A 19,620-nucleotide genomic window follows, 5' to 3' on the forward strand; every position below is an offset into this window, starting at 1 on the left:
TCTTATTTTCAGGTCCCCTCTTACAGACGTACATGTAGTTTACTGTGAAGCATGATAGGTAATCCCATCAGTTTACTGTGTTCCCATCAACCCTTCTTGTGTTGAAAATTCATGAATGAGCAGCATAGGGTCATGTAAGCAATCTTAAGCTTATCAAGTTAGAAAATGTTTACTAGTAAATGCAACTTTCAATGATTTAGACTGCTGTTCACTACATTGGAGCATTAAAAAATTTTTTTTTTCATGCTGTTTGAATGTTATTTTCTTCTGTAATTCCATTTACACAATATACTTTCCTGATCCCTTAACACTCTTAAACCATTCTGAACTAGCTAGTTGTTAATTTACCCAGACCTCTCTATTGAGAAAATTCGCATCTGGGCAAATTATGTGGATGTATGTTATATGTTTTAACACTTGACTTGCAGTAGCAATTTTGAGAAAAGGCAGTCTAAAGAGTTGTAGAGGAATTTTGTTAGAGATATCTAGTTATAGATCAGTCATTCTGTTTTTTTCTGAAAGCATATGACAAGAATGTCATGCTAAGCTAGAAGAACTTGTGAACAGCAAGCATTTGTAGCAGCAATGTTAATCCTGGAAACCAACATACAACAGTATGGGGTGAAATGTTTCCAATTCATGAAGTTAGGCATGCTGATGAGATTAAAATTCAAAGTTGACTAGAAGTATACTACAGTTCCAAAACTGACTCCTAGTTCAAACAGTTGGCCTTCTTCTGCCAACTAGAATTATCATCTAACTACAGTACTTCTAATCCCAATTCTAAACAAAAATTATTTCAAAATTGAAACTGACTCAAACGTATCAGTTCAATGAATATTAAATGCTTATAAATGCTGAAACAATTTGTTATCCCCATCAGTTCTGGTGCCTACAAAAAGGGCATACCATATTTGTAGGACAAAAAAAATGAGGCTTGTGGCATTATAAAGGCTAGCATATTTATTTTCATACAAGTGTTTTGTGGATTACAATAATCTTTCTTCAGACTGTAATCCAGGAAATCTCATGCTACAATACTGTATATCTATCAAGCCTTTTTAATGTACCAAAAAACTGTTTTCACCTTTTTGGTTACATTGAAAAGAGACAACCATGGCTCTGTATTTGAACACTGCATATTTATATGGTTTGCTGGGAGAGTGGGGACAATAAGAAATCTATTGTGTTTCATTTTTCCAAAACACAATATTTGAATTCCATATCCAGTCACCTTTTACAAGTAGAACTCGCAGCAAAGTGTTGTAGTTTTGATTGCTCCCATTTTTGAACCAGTTTTTCCCCCTCAGATTATTCCATCTCCCCAATTCCCATTTTCTTGCTTCTTAACAGTCAGCTTCTTGTAAATGCCAGCATGCCCAAAACTTCATTGGGTACCATGCTTAGAAGCTTTTCCCTCAGTAAAATGTTTTTGTACTTCTGCAAAATTTGGGATTCCCTGATGGTTTCTTTCTTTTTTGCTGTTTTATTGTGTAACAAAAAGTGGCTACAAAATTTCATTAAAGTATGACAAATTCTACATCACCAAGACATGAAATCAAAAGAGAGACTATAAGAAAATCCATTCTCAGAGCCTCCCACTGATGTCTGTGATTGCCAATACCTATGACATGCCCATATAACTATTTTTATTCCCCACAAGTGAATGACTTCCTTTTGCTCCTTGGAAACATTTACAAACTCAGTCTACTATTGAGAACCATGAAATATATTGGTTCTTCTTTTCATACTTTTCATTGCCCTTCACAAGGGCATGATTTTGCTAATTTGGCATAACACAAATAGAAACTGGAACTTTACACAGTGTTATAGTCTATAACAATAGCAAAACGTGTTAGATTTGATTGAAATCTTTCCTTGCTGAGGGGCTGTGCAATTCTTAAAGCATATGACAAGAATGTCATGCTAAGCTAGAAGGACTTGTGAACAGCAAGCATTTGTAGCAGCAATGTTAATCCTGGAAACCAACATACAACAATATGGAATTAGAGATAAGACACACCATTAAAGTCAGTGACATTTTATTGCCTTTTCCCAACATTTTCAAACATTACAAAAAATAGTTTTTACAATTATCACTAAACAAATTGCACGGGTTGATTTTTTTTTTGCATTATTGGAGAAAAATTTGTAAACATATAAAGTAATAAAATATTGTTTTTACCTTTGAAACAGTGTTAAATTGCTTTGGATTTTATTATAAAAGGAAATAGAATGTGTAATTAGAAAAATGTCTTAAAAATTGGAATAAAGTGTGGAGTTACACCTTGATTCAAAGTACAAGTTTTGTTCAGCTATATTCTTGAACACTGGAAGACACATTTACAAAAAACATTAACAACAAAATTTTAAAGGAGGCATCTCCTGACTAATATTATAAAAATCTAGCTATTAAATAAGTTACTTCAAGACTACCAGACAGTGACAATATGTACTAAATATGAAAAATCTTATTTTCACACCAATTATTGTATTATTTTTCCTATTATTGACCAGTGTACTAAAAAGTAACAAAAAAATTACAAAAGAGTAAAGTTGCAAGACAAATATAATGTGTATTCAGATTAACAAGTATATATTGACACAAAACTATGTGAACATTTGTACTGTAAGTAATGGATGGCAACTACATCATTACTTAATTCTAAAAACATTAAATTACTGACCAAACTTAATAAAATCAAAATACATTCAGTATATTGTGCTAATGACTAACAGACTTTGAACCGGTGACTTCAAGACAATTTATTTACAAAACATATAATATATAACCCTTTTAAACAATGCAAACCAGTGCATTTTTATAATGCATTGCATTTATCTGTGGCATTTTACACTTGAAACTTCTCTTTACAAAGGGCACATTTTATTAGACTACTGTACATAGAAATAAATGTATCTAAAGCAAAAGAAGGGAATGGTCTGTGAGTGCTAATTGACTGACATTCTTTATACACTATCGTATACCTTTTGCTGATTATTTGGTAATCTGGAATAATTTGCTTTTAAATATAAAATGATGCAAGCAAAGGATAATGAGCACTCTGTATATATTCAGAATAGAGCTCTTCAGGTTTGTATATCTAAAGCACTGTTAAATTGTTTATATTCTTAAACGTAACATTAAAAAACTTTACCAAAGATGTCCATGTATGAAAACTGAAACCTCTTTGTAAAACACAATTTTAAAAAATGTTTAAAAAAAGATTAAGAAAAGCAAATTTCCTAGGAAGGCTCTGCAGTTACTTATACAGTGAAGTAAAGGTGCTTCCAGGTAAGGCTTTTACTGTGCAAACGCTGTTTCTCAAACATACTTGTTTATAAAGGTCTGGATAAGCGTGTCTTCTACTTGTGGCTCTCATGGGTTTTCCCACTGCTTTGTCCATCATTTTTCCCTCCAGAAAAAAAATCTGAGGAAGGAAAAAATAATACCTCCTCAATGCTTTTTAACTGGAAACACTAAAAGCCCTTCATGTGGGAAACACCTTAGTTTATTCACCAGGAGGTAATCAAGGCATCCAAAAATTGTCCAGCTATTGATTCTATTAGTATAATGCAAATATACTGGCTATAAATTAAGTTTCACTCTAAGGTGATTCAGTGCACAGTAGATTTTTTCATTTACACCTTTTAAGGCAACATTTATATCTATGTACAGTAAAAACTATGTCACTGTTTTACTTTAATACTATCCATTTTAATTACAATGAAATAATGTTTATAAAAAGCAAAATAAGAAACAGATTAATTTAAACAGAAGTCACTAATACATTTTCAGCATGTTATCAGATTTATCTGATATCAAAGATATTAAAAGCGTACAACAATATATTAGTAACCATATTGGAAAAGCCAGGGTAAATAGCATTGACAGTAATGATGTTCCTGGCAGTAGAAGGTATTTTTACATAATTTAAAATATTGTAATTCTAAGTATTTCAAACATATGTTTAAAATTACCAAAATCATTAACCCTTTGGCACTGAAAAGTTCATATAAACTGTTCAGTATTGAGCAATTATGGGCTTTGAATCCAAAGGGTTACAATGCAAGACAAACTGTTTGGATCTTTGCAAATCATTATCCGTGGTTCCGAAAGCAAAAACCTGGAGTAATGGAAAATAAACGCAAACAACTTTGTGAATTCTACAAACAGCATGATTCTCTTTAAACAGTATCAAACAGAAAGACTGCAATGTAATTCCTAAGAGTATAAGAAAAACAAAATAAAAACAAAATAAAATAAGAAGTATTGTGGCACCTTAAAGACTAAACACATTTATTTGGGAGTGTTTATAAGTTTTTAAAAAACTGCTGTAATTTTTAAAGACATAAACACACATATGAGGTCAGGGTAAGTGAAGGATGGCCATGATTTTCAAATAAAGAGTGCATGATTATGAAAGGCACAGGCTGTCATTTTGGAATGAAAATTGTCATGAAGAAAACTGTTCCTAGTATTTCATATCAAAATTAAGTTGTAATCAAAAGCTACTTTGATGCTACTCAGACATCAGTTCTTTAGCTTAATAGCATTTACTCACCTCCTTCCTTCTGAATTTTCCCTGGGAGTTCAGAATATACTGAACAACATATTTGATAATGAAGAAACTAGTCACTTTTTAATAAAACTTTAAATGGTGCTTTCAAAATTTATATTTCTATTGCTTGTTCTCAGTTGTTTCAAGTCGTATTCACAGTTACTTTAGTTATGCCCCAGAATATGTTTCTACACTATGCAATCATTTTTACTTTTCTATGGTGCCATGCTACAGACTACTTTTGAAGCACCTACAATTTTAAAGGCAGTTTACCACAAAGTACAGAGATTTGCTACTTGGAAAAGTCAACCATTCCACTACACCAAGTGAGGTCCAGATCTAAGAAAAAAACAGAGAGCACAATTGTAAAATGCTTTCCGTAATTCAAAAGTTCTATGGATGAGAAATCCAAAGCCTGTCAGAAAAGAAGGGTCAAGAATTTATTAAAATAAAATAAAATTATGTGGTTGTTTTTTTTCTATTAACTTTTATGTAAGGTGTCAGGAACTGGCCTTATTTGTCCTTTGATTTCCATACTAATAACATTATCCTTTACCAGCAATTGATTACCCACTGCTGGAAAAAGTAGGGAGAAAAGCACAGTCCTTTCTGAAAACACCTCTTTGGTAGGTAAGTGGCAATGGAAGCAGGTGGTCCACCAACAACAGGGACAGGCCCGCCATCCCCTGCACCGCTTTCGGAAGCCTCCTGGGGCTTTTTCAGCAGTGAAAACGCACCTCTGAAAGTGGCGCTTTGCCGTGGGGGTGTGGGGGGGGTGGCGGGCCTGTCCCTGGCACCACCCACCCACCCCCACCCAGGCAAGCACCGCTTTCAGAGGTGCATTTTCACTGCTGAAAAAGCCCCAGGAGGCTTCCGAAAGCGGCGCTTTGCCGGGGTGTGTGTGTGTGTGTGTGTGTGGTAGGGACAGGCCCGCCCCTGCCCACCCCCGCCGCTTTCAGAAGCCTCCTGGGGCTTTTTCAGCAGTGAAAATGCACCTCTGAAAGTGGCGCGCGGGTGGCGGGCCTGTCGACTTTTTTTCCTCCAAAGATGAGAACATTTGTGTGTATTTGTTATATCCTTTAATGGGATATAACACTGCTATCGAAATCAACAGGGGCTATGAATGAAATAACATTTTAATTAATTTAAATACACATTGGTGACCTGTCATTTTATTCAACAACATCAATAAATTACGATAATAAAGCAATCTCCTTTTGAAACTATAATCCATTTTTAGTTTGCATTTTAAACATTTAGCTTTTAAAATGCTTATTTATCATTTAATGCTTTACAAATTATGGCCATATAACAATTTACAGTATGTTCATAAATAGAGAACACTGACACTCTCCCAAGATAATGCAGTGGGCTAAATACATATGTAATCTTTCATGAATGACTGATATATGTCCTTGCCTTGCCCCCCCAATTAATGGAGGAAACCAGGATCCAATGAAGCTTTGCTACTGGATGAAGTCAACTGCCAACTTCCACATTAATATGGAGAGCAGATTAATTTACTAGAACACTGTGGGAAGTAGCTACTGAATTTTGTAGGGGCAAAGAAAGAAAATCACTTTGCTGTACATGAGTCTGAATCCAACCAACTGAATTTAGATTAGTGCAACAGACAAAAATGGCAATATTCACATTCTCTGCTATTTTATGTTACCCTGTTAATCGAAAAGCAATAATTTTATTACTTATTATATGTTAAAACATGGCCTGCAACAAAATTATAAATTATATAAGAGATTGAAAGCAGATGAAAAATAGCTTTACAAGAAGGGAAGCTTGGACTTCTGAAATATTCAAGGGAAATATATTTCCCTTGAATATTTCATGTTGATACACAAACCATGCTTGTATTTTATTTTTAATGAGTTGTCTCTCAGCAGAAGATTATTATATTCACAATTCAAGAAAATAAAGTATTTTAAGTAAATATGACCTTACATTTAATTGTTACATATTTAGAAAAGCACAATGGCTTAGTGGCTCCTGTTCTACTGGCTTCCTTAGTATGTCACAGATTTTCTGAGACATGTCTAAAGTTTCCACACAAACAAAAGTTTTCTCCACTAACACCAGTATTGAGAGATGGTGTCATGGCACATTCCAGTATCAGTCCTTACTATTGCAAAAGCTCTCCATACACAATAGAACTACGGAACTTCAGATTCCCTTATTTTCAAATCAATTTATTTTTATGCACATTTACTCTGTTGCATGTAAAATTTGGGCAGATATTCAGTTACATTCACTAATTTAGATATTAGCAGTCAGGGTAAAACATTTTAAATATTTCAAATCAATTTTACACTATTTAAAAATAATGCCATTTTAAAGAAAGGTACATTTACAAATATTCTACTGAATCTGAATTTTCAGAAGCAAAGAATCTGAAGTGCACATATTGAAGCACATGATCTTAAAAACGTATCTGACAAATAATGATTCTAATTCCATATCCTGAGTTTTTTAGAATGAAGGATTCAGGCATTAGATATTAGCTTTTAAAGAGCTCTAACTTCTTTGGCATAAATCCAGATCCATTGCGAACAGACTCACTGAATTAACTGCTGAATACTGAGTTAACACTTATTAACTGAATTAATTCAGTAGGTCTACTCCAATTGACACTACCACACGTCTGAATTGTCTCAAAAGTTAAACCATATTGATGGTTTTTTTAATATAAGGTAGAAAAGTAAACTCACAGTGGATTCAAAATCAGTATGAAAATTTTACTAAAAACAGACCTATGTTTCTGTCAACATTTTAAAAACAGATATCTTAAATTCAGACCCTATTAATCTGTGTGCCAATCCACTGTCTTGCATTAGTGGACTGTCTTATTCATCACAGTACAGGCAATATAATTTGTCTTCACAAACACATCAAATGGAGAGGGAAGCCTAATTACAGATTATTCAACATGGGTTATTATATGATGGATTAGGAATTAAAACCAAGAATTTAAACACGCAGTGTAAGGCTGGAATTTTTTTCTTTTAAAGATACAACAAAATAGAGTTTGATAATATTATACTAATTTATCACTCAAGGAACGGATTCCCAAGTGTAAATTAAATCCTCCATAAAAACAGCAACATAAAGTCAAACAGGGCCCAAAACACAGTCATTAATGAGATGGCACACTGGAAATTTGTTTCAGGGCCGCTGACATGAAAAAACACTTTTGCAAAAACCCAAACAGTAATTGCCAGCTCAGTTATATTGCAATAAATTAAAAAAGAGCCACATACTAAAAATGTATACAAAATGCAGACCAATAATTTAAATTTAACCATGATTTGACATATACTGATAACTAAAAATTAACTTTAACTTTCCTATTTAAAAATGAAATAAACAGTCCATTAAAATAAATATCTTCTAGAGTGATTGCCTCTTCCTTCTCATCTGAAAGTCTTGTAGCTGCACATACAAGATCCACAACTCAAATTCTAGTTCTTGAAAGACGCTTGGAAGTTATTCTTTTACAGTATATCCTATCAAATGATTGATATCCTTGCTCACTTCTATAGTGAGGTTTCTGCATCTATGTACTTCATTGCAGATGGTTTTTCAATATCTACTGTCACACACTCTTCTTTTTCAGAGCTGTTAAGAACAATCCACAAGGTTAGTAGAGAAGCAAAAGAATACAGAAAATAGTTGAAACATGTAAAGTAGGATCAATACTTTATTTCATATGTAATATATTACTTATTATTAGTTATTATGATGCACACGGGCATGCACACACTCCCTTGTTAACATATATTTGGCACTGAACACATCAAAATAATTTAACCTTTGAACAGTGACTTGGATGCAGGATTCCCCATTCGAAGAACATTCGAAGAATATTCAAGTCATGACCTTAAGGATTCCTTAGCTCAGTCTAGGGCATCTAGAAGCATCAGTTGACAGCAAATCATTCCTTCATTTCCTTTCTCATATGGGGAAGGAAGGGGACTTGTCTAGCTGCCTCTTAGAAGGAAACACTGACTACATTATTTGGTTTGCTCCTCTGCCCTCCTCTGCAGCGGAAGGAAGCAAAACGAAACATTCTCAGGTGATGGCTCAAATCATGTTACACAACTTTACACTATGTAAAGCTAATGATGTCATCAGCCAGTGCTTCAATTGGGTCCCTAAGGATTCAAATACCAGCAGAAATGCCCTGTAGAAAAACTCCATCGAGCCCCTTAGCTAGGCATCCTATGGTGTCACAAGGCATGCTCATAGATGACTTCAGAGGTGTGACAGCTGGGGGAATCCACTCATATCAATCCATTCCCGTTCCCCACCCTGCTCTAGAATAATCCAATACCATCATAATCCAGATCACAGCAATTGCTGTTCTTAGGATCCAGTTTCGAGACACAAACACACACACACACACACACACAAACCATTATCTCTCATTAATTTCCACCATTTCACTGTTCAAATAGTTAACTCAAAATTACCAGTGTACATCCAACTATGAATTGATAGTCAGACAAATTGTTTCTACAGTTAAACACACAAAGCAGAATCAGAAAAGTATAAGCAATTAGAAGCTACCTCGTGTTAGATCTTGCTACTTTGGGATTTTCTGTGTTCATGGAAAGAGCCTTCCACTGTGCTGTTTTGGCCATTTCATCTGATATGTTTACAACAGAAGGATCAACACTAGACAACAAACACACGTTCATTAGTATTCCATGCTTTGCAGTAGCATTAATTATGTATCATGCTGTTTTTCACTTGAGCTGTAGGTTTTCTATTTACTCAGCCACTAGTGATATGTTATATATTACATTCCAGATCACTGTTATGTAACAGTAAGTATTTCACAGTTAAAATACATGTCTAATATAAGAAAAATAGGTTTAACTGTTAACCCTAATAAGTCTGTTTTGAGAACTGATGCTATTTTAAAAACCTGAATATCTTTTACATTTTCATAATTTCTCTTTCGGAGCATACATACAAACAACCAAAAGGTGTCTGTAAGTATCTCTGCTGTTCATTTTCCGTGTCACATGTTTCGTTACTCAGAGTGTACCTTATGCAATGGTACTTTGCAAAATACAATGCTTAAAAAAACCAAATTTCTACAATAAATTGAAAGGTAATTCCACAAGTAGCTCATGATGACTAAGAGAAAACAAAACACCTTTTATTATACCTTAATTTATTGTGCAAGTTTCTCCTAATTATGAAAGCCTTAAGAAAAATGTGGCATGTACCTTTTAGCAAAGCAAACCTGTGGATACGGCTATATTTTTGCTGAGTGTATCTTAAAAGAATAAGATTTTAATGATGCAGTTCTTAAGTTCTGTGCTAGTAAGGAGATTCCTGGAATAATGGGCTAAGGATTATAGACCTAGAAACTTAACTTTCTATGAAAAAAAAGTAAAAAAGATTTTAATACATGCGTATATTTATTTTAACAGCCCTTGCAGAGAATAGAAAAATTGGCAGCAAACTAGATATATACAGTATTTGTCCCAACTTAAAAGGGGGGAGAAATCCTGGATAGTTTAGAACATAAATGGAACAAATGTCTTGTGTTATGAAAAGCATTACCCTTTCACAATTATCTTCATGTGTGTTACTCCCTCTCTCTCATTTCAAGCAAAAGACTCCACTAAGTCTTGAAGTACAGACTGACTCATAATGAAGACTGGACTTAAAAAGTAATTTTAAATGAGCACATGTGTTATTTGAAATAGCTTAAAAGTTTTAACTTTAAAACTTAAAGTAACTTTGCCAGTTGTGTTATCATTATTTTCTCAGTACAAAAGATTAACATTTTTATGTGCAAAGATTAATTACTATATGGAGTGAAAAAAGTTTGTTCTGGTCTTAAGTAGCTGGTAAATATATGGCTTAGTTAATGCTTTCCATATTAACCATGCACAGTTAACAGACTAGGCAGAACTGACCAAAGGAGCGTCTTCTCCCTGAGAACAGCTGGTTGAAAGTGAATCATCTGATCTGTTCAAAAGGGTTATGTGAATGAGATATAATTTAATACACACAGCTACATTTAAGACATAGTGACATCTCAACTTTTTCATTCCTCTTTCTCAGGTAGGTGAATTCCAGATCTTTATGTCAGTGTCCATTCAACATTGTTAGAATAAATATTAAATGAAATATTAGATACAGAACTATATAACAACCAAACTTATCAAAAATAGTAGGTATATATCACACCTGTATTTTAGAGCTTTCACAGGAATCTGTAACACTTCGCCTCTTTCAAATGGAAGGTGTACAGTTTCACTGTCCACTGTCTGAAACATTCGTTCAGCTTCCTGAAAGTTACACATTATCCAATACAAATTTAGGAAATATGAACAAGGCATGTTAAACTAGGCCTTGTATAAAAACTTACTTTCAATACAGAGCTACTGCAACTACTATATTTTGGTTACTGCTATAGCATCTTAACTGCACAATATTTTCCACTCACTGCCCTGCCCTTACTTCGTATTCAGGACATAAAGCAGAAGCACTCTATGAAGAGTTCCACGCCTGCAGTAGAGCTTGAGTCCCCGTCCCCCCACCCACTTTTTTGGAAGCTATAACTAACAAACATGCAAAATGTGCAGTAGAAAGTACAGCCAGACAGACACCAAACAAAGTTGGACATTGTTTATGAACCGTGAATATTTAAAGTGCCCATAGGAAAGTTCTAGATTTAGCACAACCATCTACGTCACTATTCTCCTAACAACTGAGATATCTATACATGCCTACATATTGGTTGTACAATGGTAAAGTATTATGAAAACAAGTTAAATTGTGATTTTCCCTGCAGTGAGACATCACTACCTACCACTTGCGTAAGGAAATGTCTCCTATTGCACAGCAGCTAATACTAACTTGAAGTTGGCTTTAGAGAAAATCTGAGTATTTGCAGGCCCCAACAGCTTTAAAGTTTTGAATACAAGGTATTTTCTGATGATTTATTAACATGGCTCCTGTAGCTTGTATTTACGTCTAGATGAAATTAGACGGTTAATGTTCTGCCTCTTATATTCACTAAGATCATGTCTATAAGCAGTGGGATTCCCAACACTACTTGCAAAGTCCAGCTCATGCATTGGGGCTTTTCAGGTGTTTCTTCCATTGGTAGCCTCCCCTACCCTGAAAAGTCTGCACAAGGTTTAGGAGACATTTCAGAGCAATATATGATGTGGTGAAAAGAGCTCTTAAATATATAAGCTATATCAGTTTTATAGAAAGCCAGAGATTAAGTTCTCAAATGTATTATGTGTAAGTCTTCTCTATCAAATCAACCATACCCATAGAAATTAAATTCCATTTTCCATATACTAGCACAGATTTTAAAACTTCACAAGTTTGGGAAAGCAAATGAAGTATCATGAAAACTGCAGAAAGGTTCCGCTGAAATAAATGAGACAAGTCTGTCATGCTTTTATTGTCCCACTCCCACTGATTTCAGTATTCTACTATAAGTATGATTAAGTCCAGATCCAATGTTTTCTTTCAAAAGCAACTATACTTTTAGTTATAAATATCAATTAAGACTTACTTCCTTTGCCTTTTTCTTTTTGTCATCTTCCTTCTTCTTCTTACTTTCTGGCATAAGATCATCAAGCCAACTGAGCTCCCGCTTGGTGAAACACAAATCCATAAGCTTCCGAATAAAAACTAGAGCTAAAACCTTTGAAACAATTTTTAAAAATGACACATAATCACATAGAGATCAGAACACCAATAAACATAATTAACACAGATTATGTTACATGAAGCATAACAGCATGACATAAAAATTGTTTGAGAAAATAAAATGATTTCATTCCGCTGTACATGCTGAAATAATGCATCATAGTTGAAAAAAAAATCTGAATGGTAAACTTACCATCATAGGAAAAACAACAGCAGCTGCTGATGCTTTAATTGCCCACAGAAGTACAAGGCAAGTGAGCTGAATTACTGTAAATATGTGGACCTTCCAAAGTGGCACATAGCGCAGATAGATCAAATCGGGCTGATGTTTGGCAGGCATTCCAAATAATTTGATACGGTCAAAAAACTACATTAAAAAACAACTGAATATTATCCCTCAGGCAAATGTAAAAATGTCAGAAATGTAAACTGTCACTTGAATCTACAACAATATTTGCCTAGATTCCATGGGTCAAATACTTCAAGTATTAATTTATAAGAACTGCAACAATGTATCAGAACTTTTGCACTTTGTTAGTTGTAAATTTACTTATTTATAATAATATATAATATAATAATAATGTATATTTACCTCAAATATACATAAACATATAATATAATATGAATAATATGTACAAATATTTTAGAGAGTGAACATTTCTACTGCAGCAAACATGTCTCTAGCTAGGTCACAGAGATAAGAAGATTTCTATGCTCTTAAGCTGCTTTCTTTAGCTGATCTCAGCTTTCAATGCTGGGACAAGTGAGCAGGGAAGCTCTACAAACATGTTTATATTTTCGTTGGAGTCCTTCACCTGCCCTCAGAACTCTGCTTGTACAAAATATGCCTCACCTGATATTAAGCTTTTCTTCCATCTCACCACAGTACTCTTTGTCATGCCCAATTCTGTTCTGGGCATCACCCATTTTTGGGAAAGTTAAGACAGTGAAATCCAAACTTTTTATAATTTATATTTCAGATTGTACATAATTAAAATAGAACTTACCTGAATGCCCTTTAGTGAGGATGCTCCCATGTAGAGAAAAACACCATACAAAACTGGCATTGGAATAAACTGTGGAGAAAATCACCAAGTTTAAACTCAAAAACTAACCTTTAAGGAATGCAAATGATAAAACAAAATTTTCAGACTGGGGTGCTTGATTCACATTGGAAAAAAGAACAAAGAAAAAGAATTCAACAATAGGTCATGGACTTCACAATTAGCTGTGCATATGTAATTCTAGCTGAAAAATTTCATACCTTAAAAGCAGAAAATGAATGTAAACTCAATTCAAGATTTCAAGAAATTCTACATTAAAGATATTGAAAAAATATAAGTGCAACTATGGTAAATATACTGGCGAGATAGCCTAGTTAGATGGAGCTCCTGTTGAAGAGTTAGGTATTGGGAGCTCAATACTTCACTATGCCTTGTGGAAGAAGAGCCAGTCAGTGTGGGTCTTGGACAAGTTACATGGATCCAGAGCACCCCCAGAAGACAGGAACAGGAATCCACTTCTGAGTACTCTATAGCTAAGAAACCTAGACAGGGTTAGGGTTGGAATCAACTTGATGGCACATACAGTGGTGCCTCGCAAGACGATTTTAATTCGTTCCGTGAAAATCGTCGTCTTGTGAGGTTCAAAAGGTCTAAAAAAAAGTCTTGTGAAGCATCGGCCTCAAAAAAAAGTCTTGTGAAGCATGGTCAAAGGAAAAAATGTCTTGCGAGGCACCATAGAGATCGCAAAAAACAATCGTCTTGCGGGTTTTTCGTCCCACGAGGCAATCATCTAGCAAGGCACCACTATAATAGTATTATTAGGGTAAATACAACCATCTCAGTTCCTCACTCTTTCACTTTTCTTTGTTCTCACAGTTGAACTAAATGCTACATATAAGCCTGCAAATATCTGCAGCAGTTCCTTGTGTTATAAGCCTGGCACCCTCCATAGGTTTAGCTGCCATAATACCTCACTACTAGCCTTGCTGATTGAGGCTCAATTGAACTACAGTGGTGCCCCGCATAGCGAGCGCCCCGTTTAACGACGAATTCGCATAGCGATGCAGATTAAGCGATCGCATTGCGATGTTTTAAGTGGCCGAAAATCGCATTGTGATGATCGGTAAGCGTTTCGCTTACCGATCTTTGCATTGCGATGTTTTAAAAACAGCTGATCAGCGGTTCCAAAATGGCCGCCGGCTAAACAAAATGGCCACCTGCAGCATTTTCACACGGTTTCCTTGCTTACTGGACGGCGAAAATGGCGGCCGGATGGAGGATTTCCACATAGCGGTGAGTTCCCCCCCCATAGGAACGCATTAAACGGGGTTTAATGCGTTCCTATGGGGTTTTTCATTCCATATAGCGACGATTCTGGATAGCAACGTTTTTCCTGGAACGGATTAACGTCACTATGCGGGGCACCACTGTATATTTCAAAATACAAAGAACATTCCTAGTTGTCTATCCCTGTGTTACATTAAAAATCAGATGGAGGGGAGTGAAAGGCAGACAGCCAACATACAGCAAGATTTTCTGCTTTTATTCTCTTTACCTAATGGAATTCCAGAAGAGATTTTTCAAGACTCTGAGGAATAATGAACTCTGCTAGGTGAGATAGGAGAAACCTAGGCCAGGACATACAGAGTTACAGTTGATATACTTCCTTTATACAGGTTTAGCTAAAAGTCGCAAGTATAGATGAGCATGAACCACCGGTATGGCAGTTTGTCTTTGTGGCATTCAGCTCTGCTCTTACCTGTCCGTCACAGCTGGGCAGGGGAACCTCAGCCAATGAGAGGACGGAGGGTGGTGCAGAAGTGGGAGGAGCTGGGTTATATAAGGTGTGTGTGATGTGTGAGATGGGGAGATCAATTTGGAAGATGAGTGATTAGAGAGATTGATAGAGAGTGAGAAAGAGCCTGTCAGTGAGGGAAAAGTCTGTGTGAGCTAGTGTCTTATAAACAGTGACTGACAAATTGATTTTATACCTGTGATTTACTCCTTTTATTTTGTGTAATCAATAAACACTTTATTTGTTTTGAAAGAATTACTTGTCCTTGTGATTTAAAGCAGTGGTTCTTAACCTTTGTTACTCGGATGCTTTTGAACTGCAACTCCCAGAAACCCCAGTCAGGACAGCTGGTGGTGAAGGCTTCTGGGAGTTGCAGTCCAAAACTCCTGAGTAACCCAAGGTTAAGAACCAGTGATTTAAAGGATAGGTTGGTGGCAGCAGTTTTGGTGAGAGGTAGTGAGCACTCTAAGAGGCCTGGATTGGTAGAGGCTTGAGAGTGGCCCGCTACAGTCTTGGTTCATTTACCACCACAACAGGTGTTTATTCTGCCTCCTCTGGGTACTGCTTCTGAGTGGGTATCTGCCAGAGGGGGAGAGGCACTGGACCGCCAAATGCACTAAGTACTGTAATGTGAAAGCAAGCCTAGTCTCCTCAGGTAGAGATTTCCAGAGTCTTGAGGACTTTCTGTGCACTCAGACTCTGAAATCTCCTTCCACTAGCACCAAAGCCGTTTTTAAAAAGACAACCAGGAAGACTGCAAACTAATGTTAATAACCCAGTTTAATTGGAAGCATCCTAAAGGCTTTTTGAAACACTTGTCTCTGGTATTGAATTAACCACTTTTACTCTGAAAAACTCAAGAAATATATGTTAGTATCGTATAGATACAATTCTCTTGTCTAAGGCAGAGGTCCCCAACCCCCAGTTCACGGTCTGGTGCCGGTCCGTGGGCTTGCCAGGACTGGGCCACAGAGACGGATCTCCACCCCCACCGCATGGTGGGCATGTCGCGCGCGCGGGGGTGTGTGTGGCCCTCATGGGTGCTGAATGTTGAATCTGAAGTAGTGGCAAACACTCTTAAACAGCATCAGCAACCAATCCTTTGAACTTTTTATGTCTGTTTGGAACAAACCTCCAGTTTTCCATGTGTTGCCCCTGCACCCGTTAGGCATAAGGAGTTAAATAATGCAGCTCCTGCCTGCCTCGGTAAATTCAGGCCAGAGAACTCTCGTCTGTACTGACAGGAAATGCAGTCTGTGCCATATAGGCAACCAAGATCCGTTTGCCCTTCTGCTGCCTGTTGGTGGACACTTTTGCGTGCGTGCGTGTGCTTTTCAGCCTGTTTTACTAAATGGTGCTGTGGAGATGGAGGGCGGAGGGAGAGAGGGAAAGAGAAGGAACGAAAGAGGGGGAGAAAGGGAGGTGGCAGTTCTGGTGAACGATCGAGGGAAAAGAGCAGAGAAAGTGAAGGTACAAAAGTGAGGGGAGCCTTTGAAGGAACAACAGTGAGGCAGCCGGGGTTGCAAAAGGGCAGGCTGCCCAGAGGCAACTCTTCCTTCTGGAGGAACACAGTTTGTTTAGGTCAGGGAGTTTCCTGTCTGTGCAGCTCATCTCCTGCAAACGCGTGGATCCCGCTAAACCCAAGGGAGCAGCGGGCTGGCAGCTTGGACTGGCGGCTTTTTCCCTTCCGGGTTTATGCGGCCCAGCGTGTACCGCCGAGGCAGCTCTCTCGTAGCAGGCGAGCTCCGACTTTTCTTCCAGCTTTTGGGTGACGGGAGGGGGAGTGACCAGGAAGGAACAGCTGGGGCGGTGGGCTCCATGCACAGGGAGGTGGGGACATGTCATGCTCATGCGTGTGCACACGAGTGCGACACACCCACCCGTGAGTGCAGGGGTGCCCCACCCCCCTTGCACATGAGCCCACCCCCCCAACCAGTCTGTGGTTCCAAAAAGGAAAGCAAAAGCAAAGTGTGCTGCTTATATACCGCTCTATAGCGCTTCAAGCACTCTCTGGGTGGTTTACAAGTTAACTATGCAGGCTACACATTGCCCCTCCCCCAGCGAGCTGGGTACTCATTTTACCGACCTTGGAAGGATAGAAGGCTGAGTCAACCTTGAGCTGGCTACCTGGGATTGAACCCCAGGTTGTGAGCATAGTTTTGGCTGCAGTACAGCAGTTTAACCACTGTGCCACGAGGCTCAAAAGGTTGGAGTCTGCTGGTCTAAGGCACAAGTTTCTACTAATGTTTGGCAGATTTTGGCAAAAGGAAGAACAACTCACCCAGGCCCCTATTAAATACAAATGATGAACATGTGTAGCTTATATAACATTGCAAAACAAAGTTGTTTTTCCTTACCTTTAATACAGAGGTCATGAACACTGAGAGTCCCATCAGAACAAAGATCATTAATCCTGTCACCCTCTGTTCACGTATACCCAGAAACTTCGGCTGTTCTCCTGGAGCAGAACACTCAGATTCTACTTTTAAACTGTTGACATGACTTATGGAAAGTACAGTTGCAGCTACAAACCATGGCAATCCCATAATAGAGCATATACCTAGCATAATGCCAACCATAAGCAGATCAAGGTGATAGCCACAACCTTTCTGTGGAATGAAACATAATTGTGTTACATAGTAAACAAATATCATAACAAATACACATTCTGGAAGCAACTTTAGAATTCTCTACACAGAAATCCGTAACAACTTTAACTGATATATATTTATTATAAGATTTATAATGTACTAAGATTTTGCTTCACAATTCAGTATGTAAAATATAGGAACATAGTGTTTCCTATATTTAGATTGTTATAGTTAGATTGTTTCAAGTCAGAACAGTGAAAACAATCCTATAAAATTAGATAATCAGACTTTCATTGAAAAGATAATTATTGAAAGGTGAGAGGTCAAAGGAAAGAATGAGAATTCATGGGTAAACATCAGCTGTGTTTTTGTTGTGCCCATTACAACAGAAATAAGAAAAGAATAAATAAATAAGTACCCAAAATACTCTGGCAACTTTCAGATAAATTGATTTCAGTGTGAGCTTTTGTGGACTGTGATCTACAAAAGTTCACACTGAAATAAATCCATCAGTTTCAAAGCTGCCAAAATACACTTGTTTTATTTTTGTTTTTTATGATTCATCTGTATTGCAAGCCTGTAGTAAATATATAGGTCAGAATTGACTTGATAACACATGATTATTTATTTATTTATTTATTTATTTATTTATTTATTTATTTATTTATTTAACTTATATGCCGCCCACACTACCCGAAGGTCTTATTGTTAAGCTTACGATAACTGAAACAGAGAAATGGCTCACAATACTATGTGGATAGATTTTACTGAAAATATTACAAGCAGAGTAGCACTTGTCTACATCTATCCTTTCACTACTGCCTTACTAAAGGTAAAGGTTCAACTCTAGGGGGCAGTGCTCATCCCCCTTTCCAAGCTGTAGAGCCAGCGCTTGTCCGAAGACAGTTTCCATTGTCACATGGCCAGTGCGACTTAGATCCGGAACGCTGTGTACCTTCCCACTGAGATGGTACCTATTTATCTACTTGCAATTAGATGCTTTCGAACTGCTAGGTTGGCGAGGAGCTGGGACAAAGCAACGGGAGCTCACTCCATTGCGTGGATTCGACCTTACGACTGCTGGTCTTCTGACCCTGCAGCACAGAGGCTTCTGCGGTTTAGCCCGCAGCGCCACCACGTCCCTGACACTGCCTTAGCACTATCTTCCTAATATTCAAATATTTCTCTGATTTCATTTTTGTACTTAGCAGTCCAGTCATTTGAAACACACCACTTCCAAACTGTTTAAAAAGTTTTACCTATAATAAGTGATTTTCTTTATAAATAAATATATTTGACATCAATAATTCTATTTCAGTTTGTAGATTTTTGTTGAGTACAAGATTTTGACTTCCAGGTTCAGAATTTTAGATTCCACAGCATATCCAGAAAGCTAATACTGCAAGTTGACTACTGCTTTCACAATAAGGAAATTGGAAAAAAAAAACATTTTTCACCTTGAGCTTATGTTCCTTCCTGTTTATGATAACTGCAGTAATTTGCTGGTCCATAAAAATAAGAATAGTACAGAGTAAAGCAGGAACTGCAGCTATCACAAGTGTCCACCAAGGATTAGATCCTAAAGGATCTATGAGCCATCCCCGATCACTTCTTGTGGGCTAATGGGGGAAAAATAGGGACACTCATGAAAAGGAAAAAAGTGTGTCTTATTTATTAGACAAATATTTTCTTTGTTAATACTGTATACACGCAAATGGCACTAAATGCCAATCCCTTCCCTAAAATTCCATGTATAAATATTACTTAGTATAGTTTAGGATGACTGTCAGGCTAACGCACTGTTACAGAACCAAGGTCAGGACAGTTCATATGATATGCAATCAATAAATAAATTCGCCCTTTTTTGCAATATAATACATGGCACTATAAGACATATGAGATTAACTATCTGTATGAGCTTACACTTACACCTAAAGCAATCAGATGGCCTCTGAACACAAGCC

At 36.8% G+C, this 19,620-nt stretch overlaps 1 protein-coding gene across 6 annotated transcripts in view; it reads right to left on the reverse strand.

The window, feature by feature from the left end:
* Nucleotides 1–6,428: 6,428 nt before the first annotated feature.
* SLC4A7 (solute carrier family 4 member 7) overlaps nucleotides 6,429–19,620 on the reverse strand; it is a 114,134-nt gene continuing 100,942 nt past the window's right edge. For all 6 annotated transcript variants that reach the window (XM_020807891.3, XM_073003430.2, XM_078377319.1 and 3 more), the window contains 8 exons: nucleotides 19,114–19,275; nucleotides 17,423–17,674; nucleotides 13,274–13,342; nucleotides 12,460–12,633; nucleotides 12,130–12,261; nucleotides 10,785–10,885; nucleotides 9,144–9,251; nucleotides 6,429–8,192 (listed from right to left, as the gene is read on the reverse strand). In XM_020807891.3, coding sequence (XP_020663550.1) covers nucleotides 8,111–8,192; nucleotides 9,144–9,251; nucleotides 10,785–10,885; nucleotides 12,130–12,261; nucleotides 12,460–12,633; nucleotides 13,274–13,342; nucleotides 17,423–17,674; nucleotides 19,114–19,275 — 1,080 coding nt within the window. In that variant the 3' untranslated portion in view covers nucleotides 6,429–8,110. The remainder of the gene's footprint in view (nucleotides 8,193–9,143; nucleotides 9,252–10,784; nucleotides 10,886–12,129; nucleotides 12,262–12,459; nucleotides 12,634–13,273; nucleotides 13,343–17,422; nucleotides 17,675–19,113; nucleotides 19,276–19,620) is intronic.

This window comes from Pogona vitticeps, chromosome 6, assembly GCF_051106095.1.
Source record: "Pogona vitticeps strain Pit_001003342236 chromosome 6, PviZW2.1, whole genome shotgun sequence".
In the NCBI taxonomy this organism is placed as follows: Eukaryota; Metazoa; Chordata; class Lepidosauria; order Squamata; family Agamidae; genus Pogona; species Pogona vitticeps.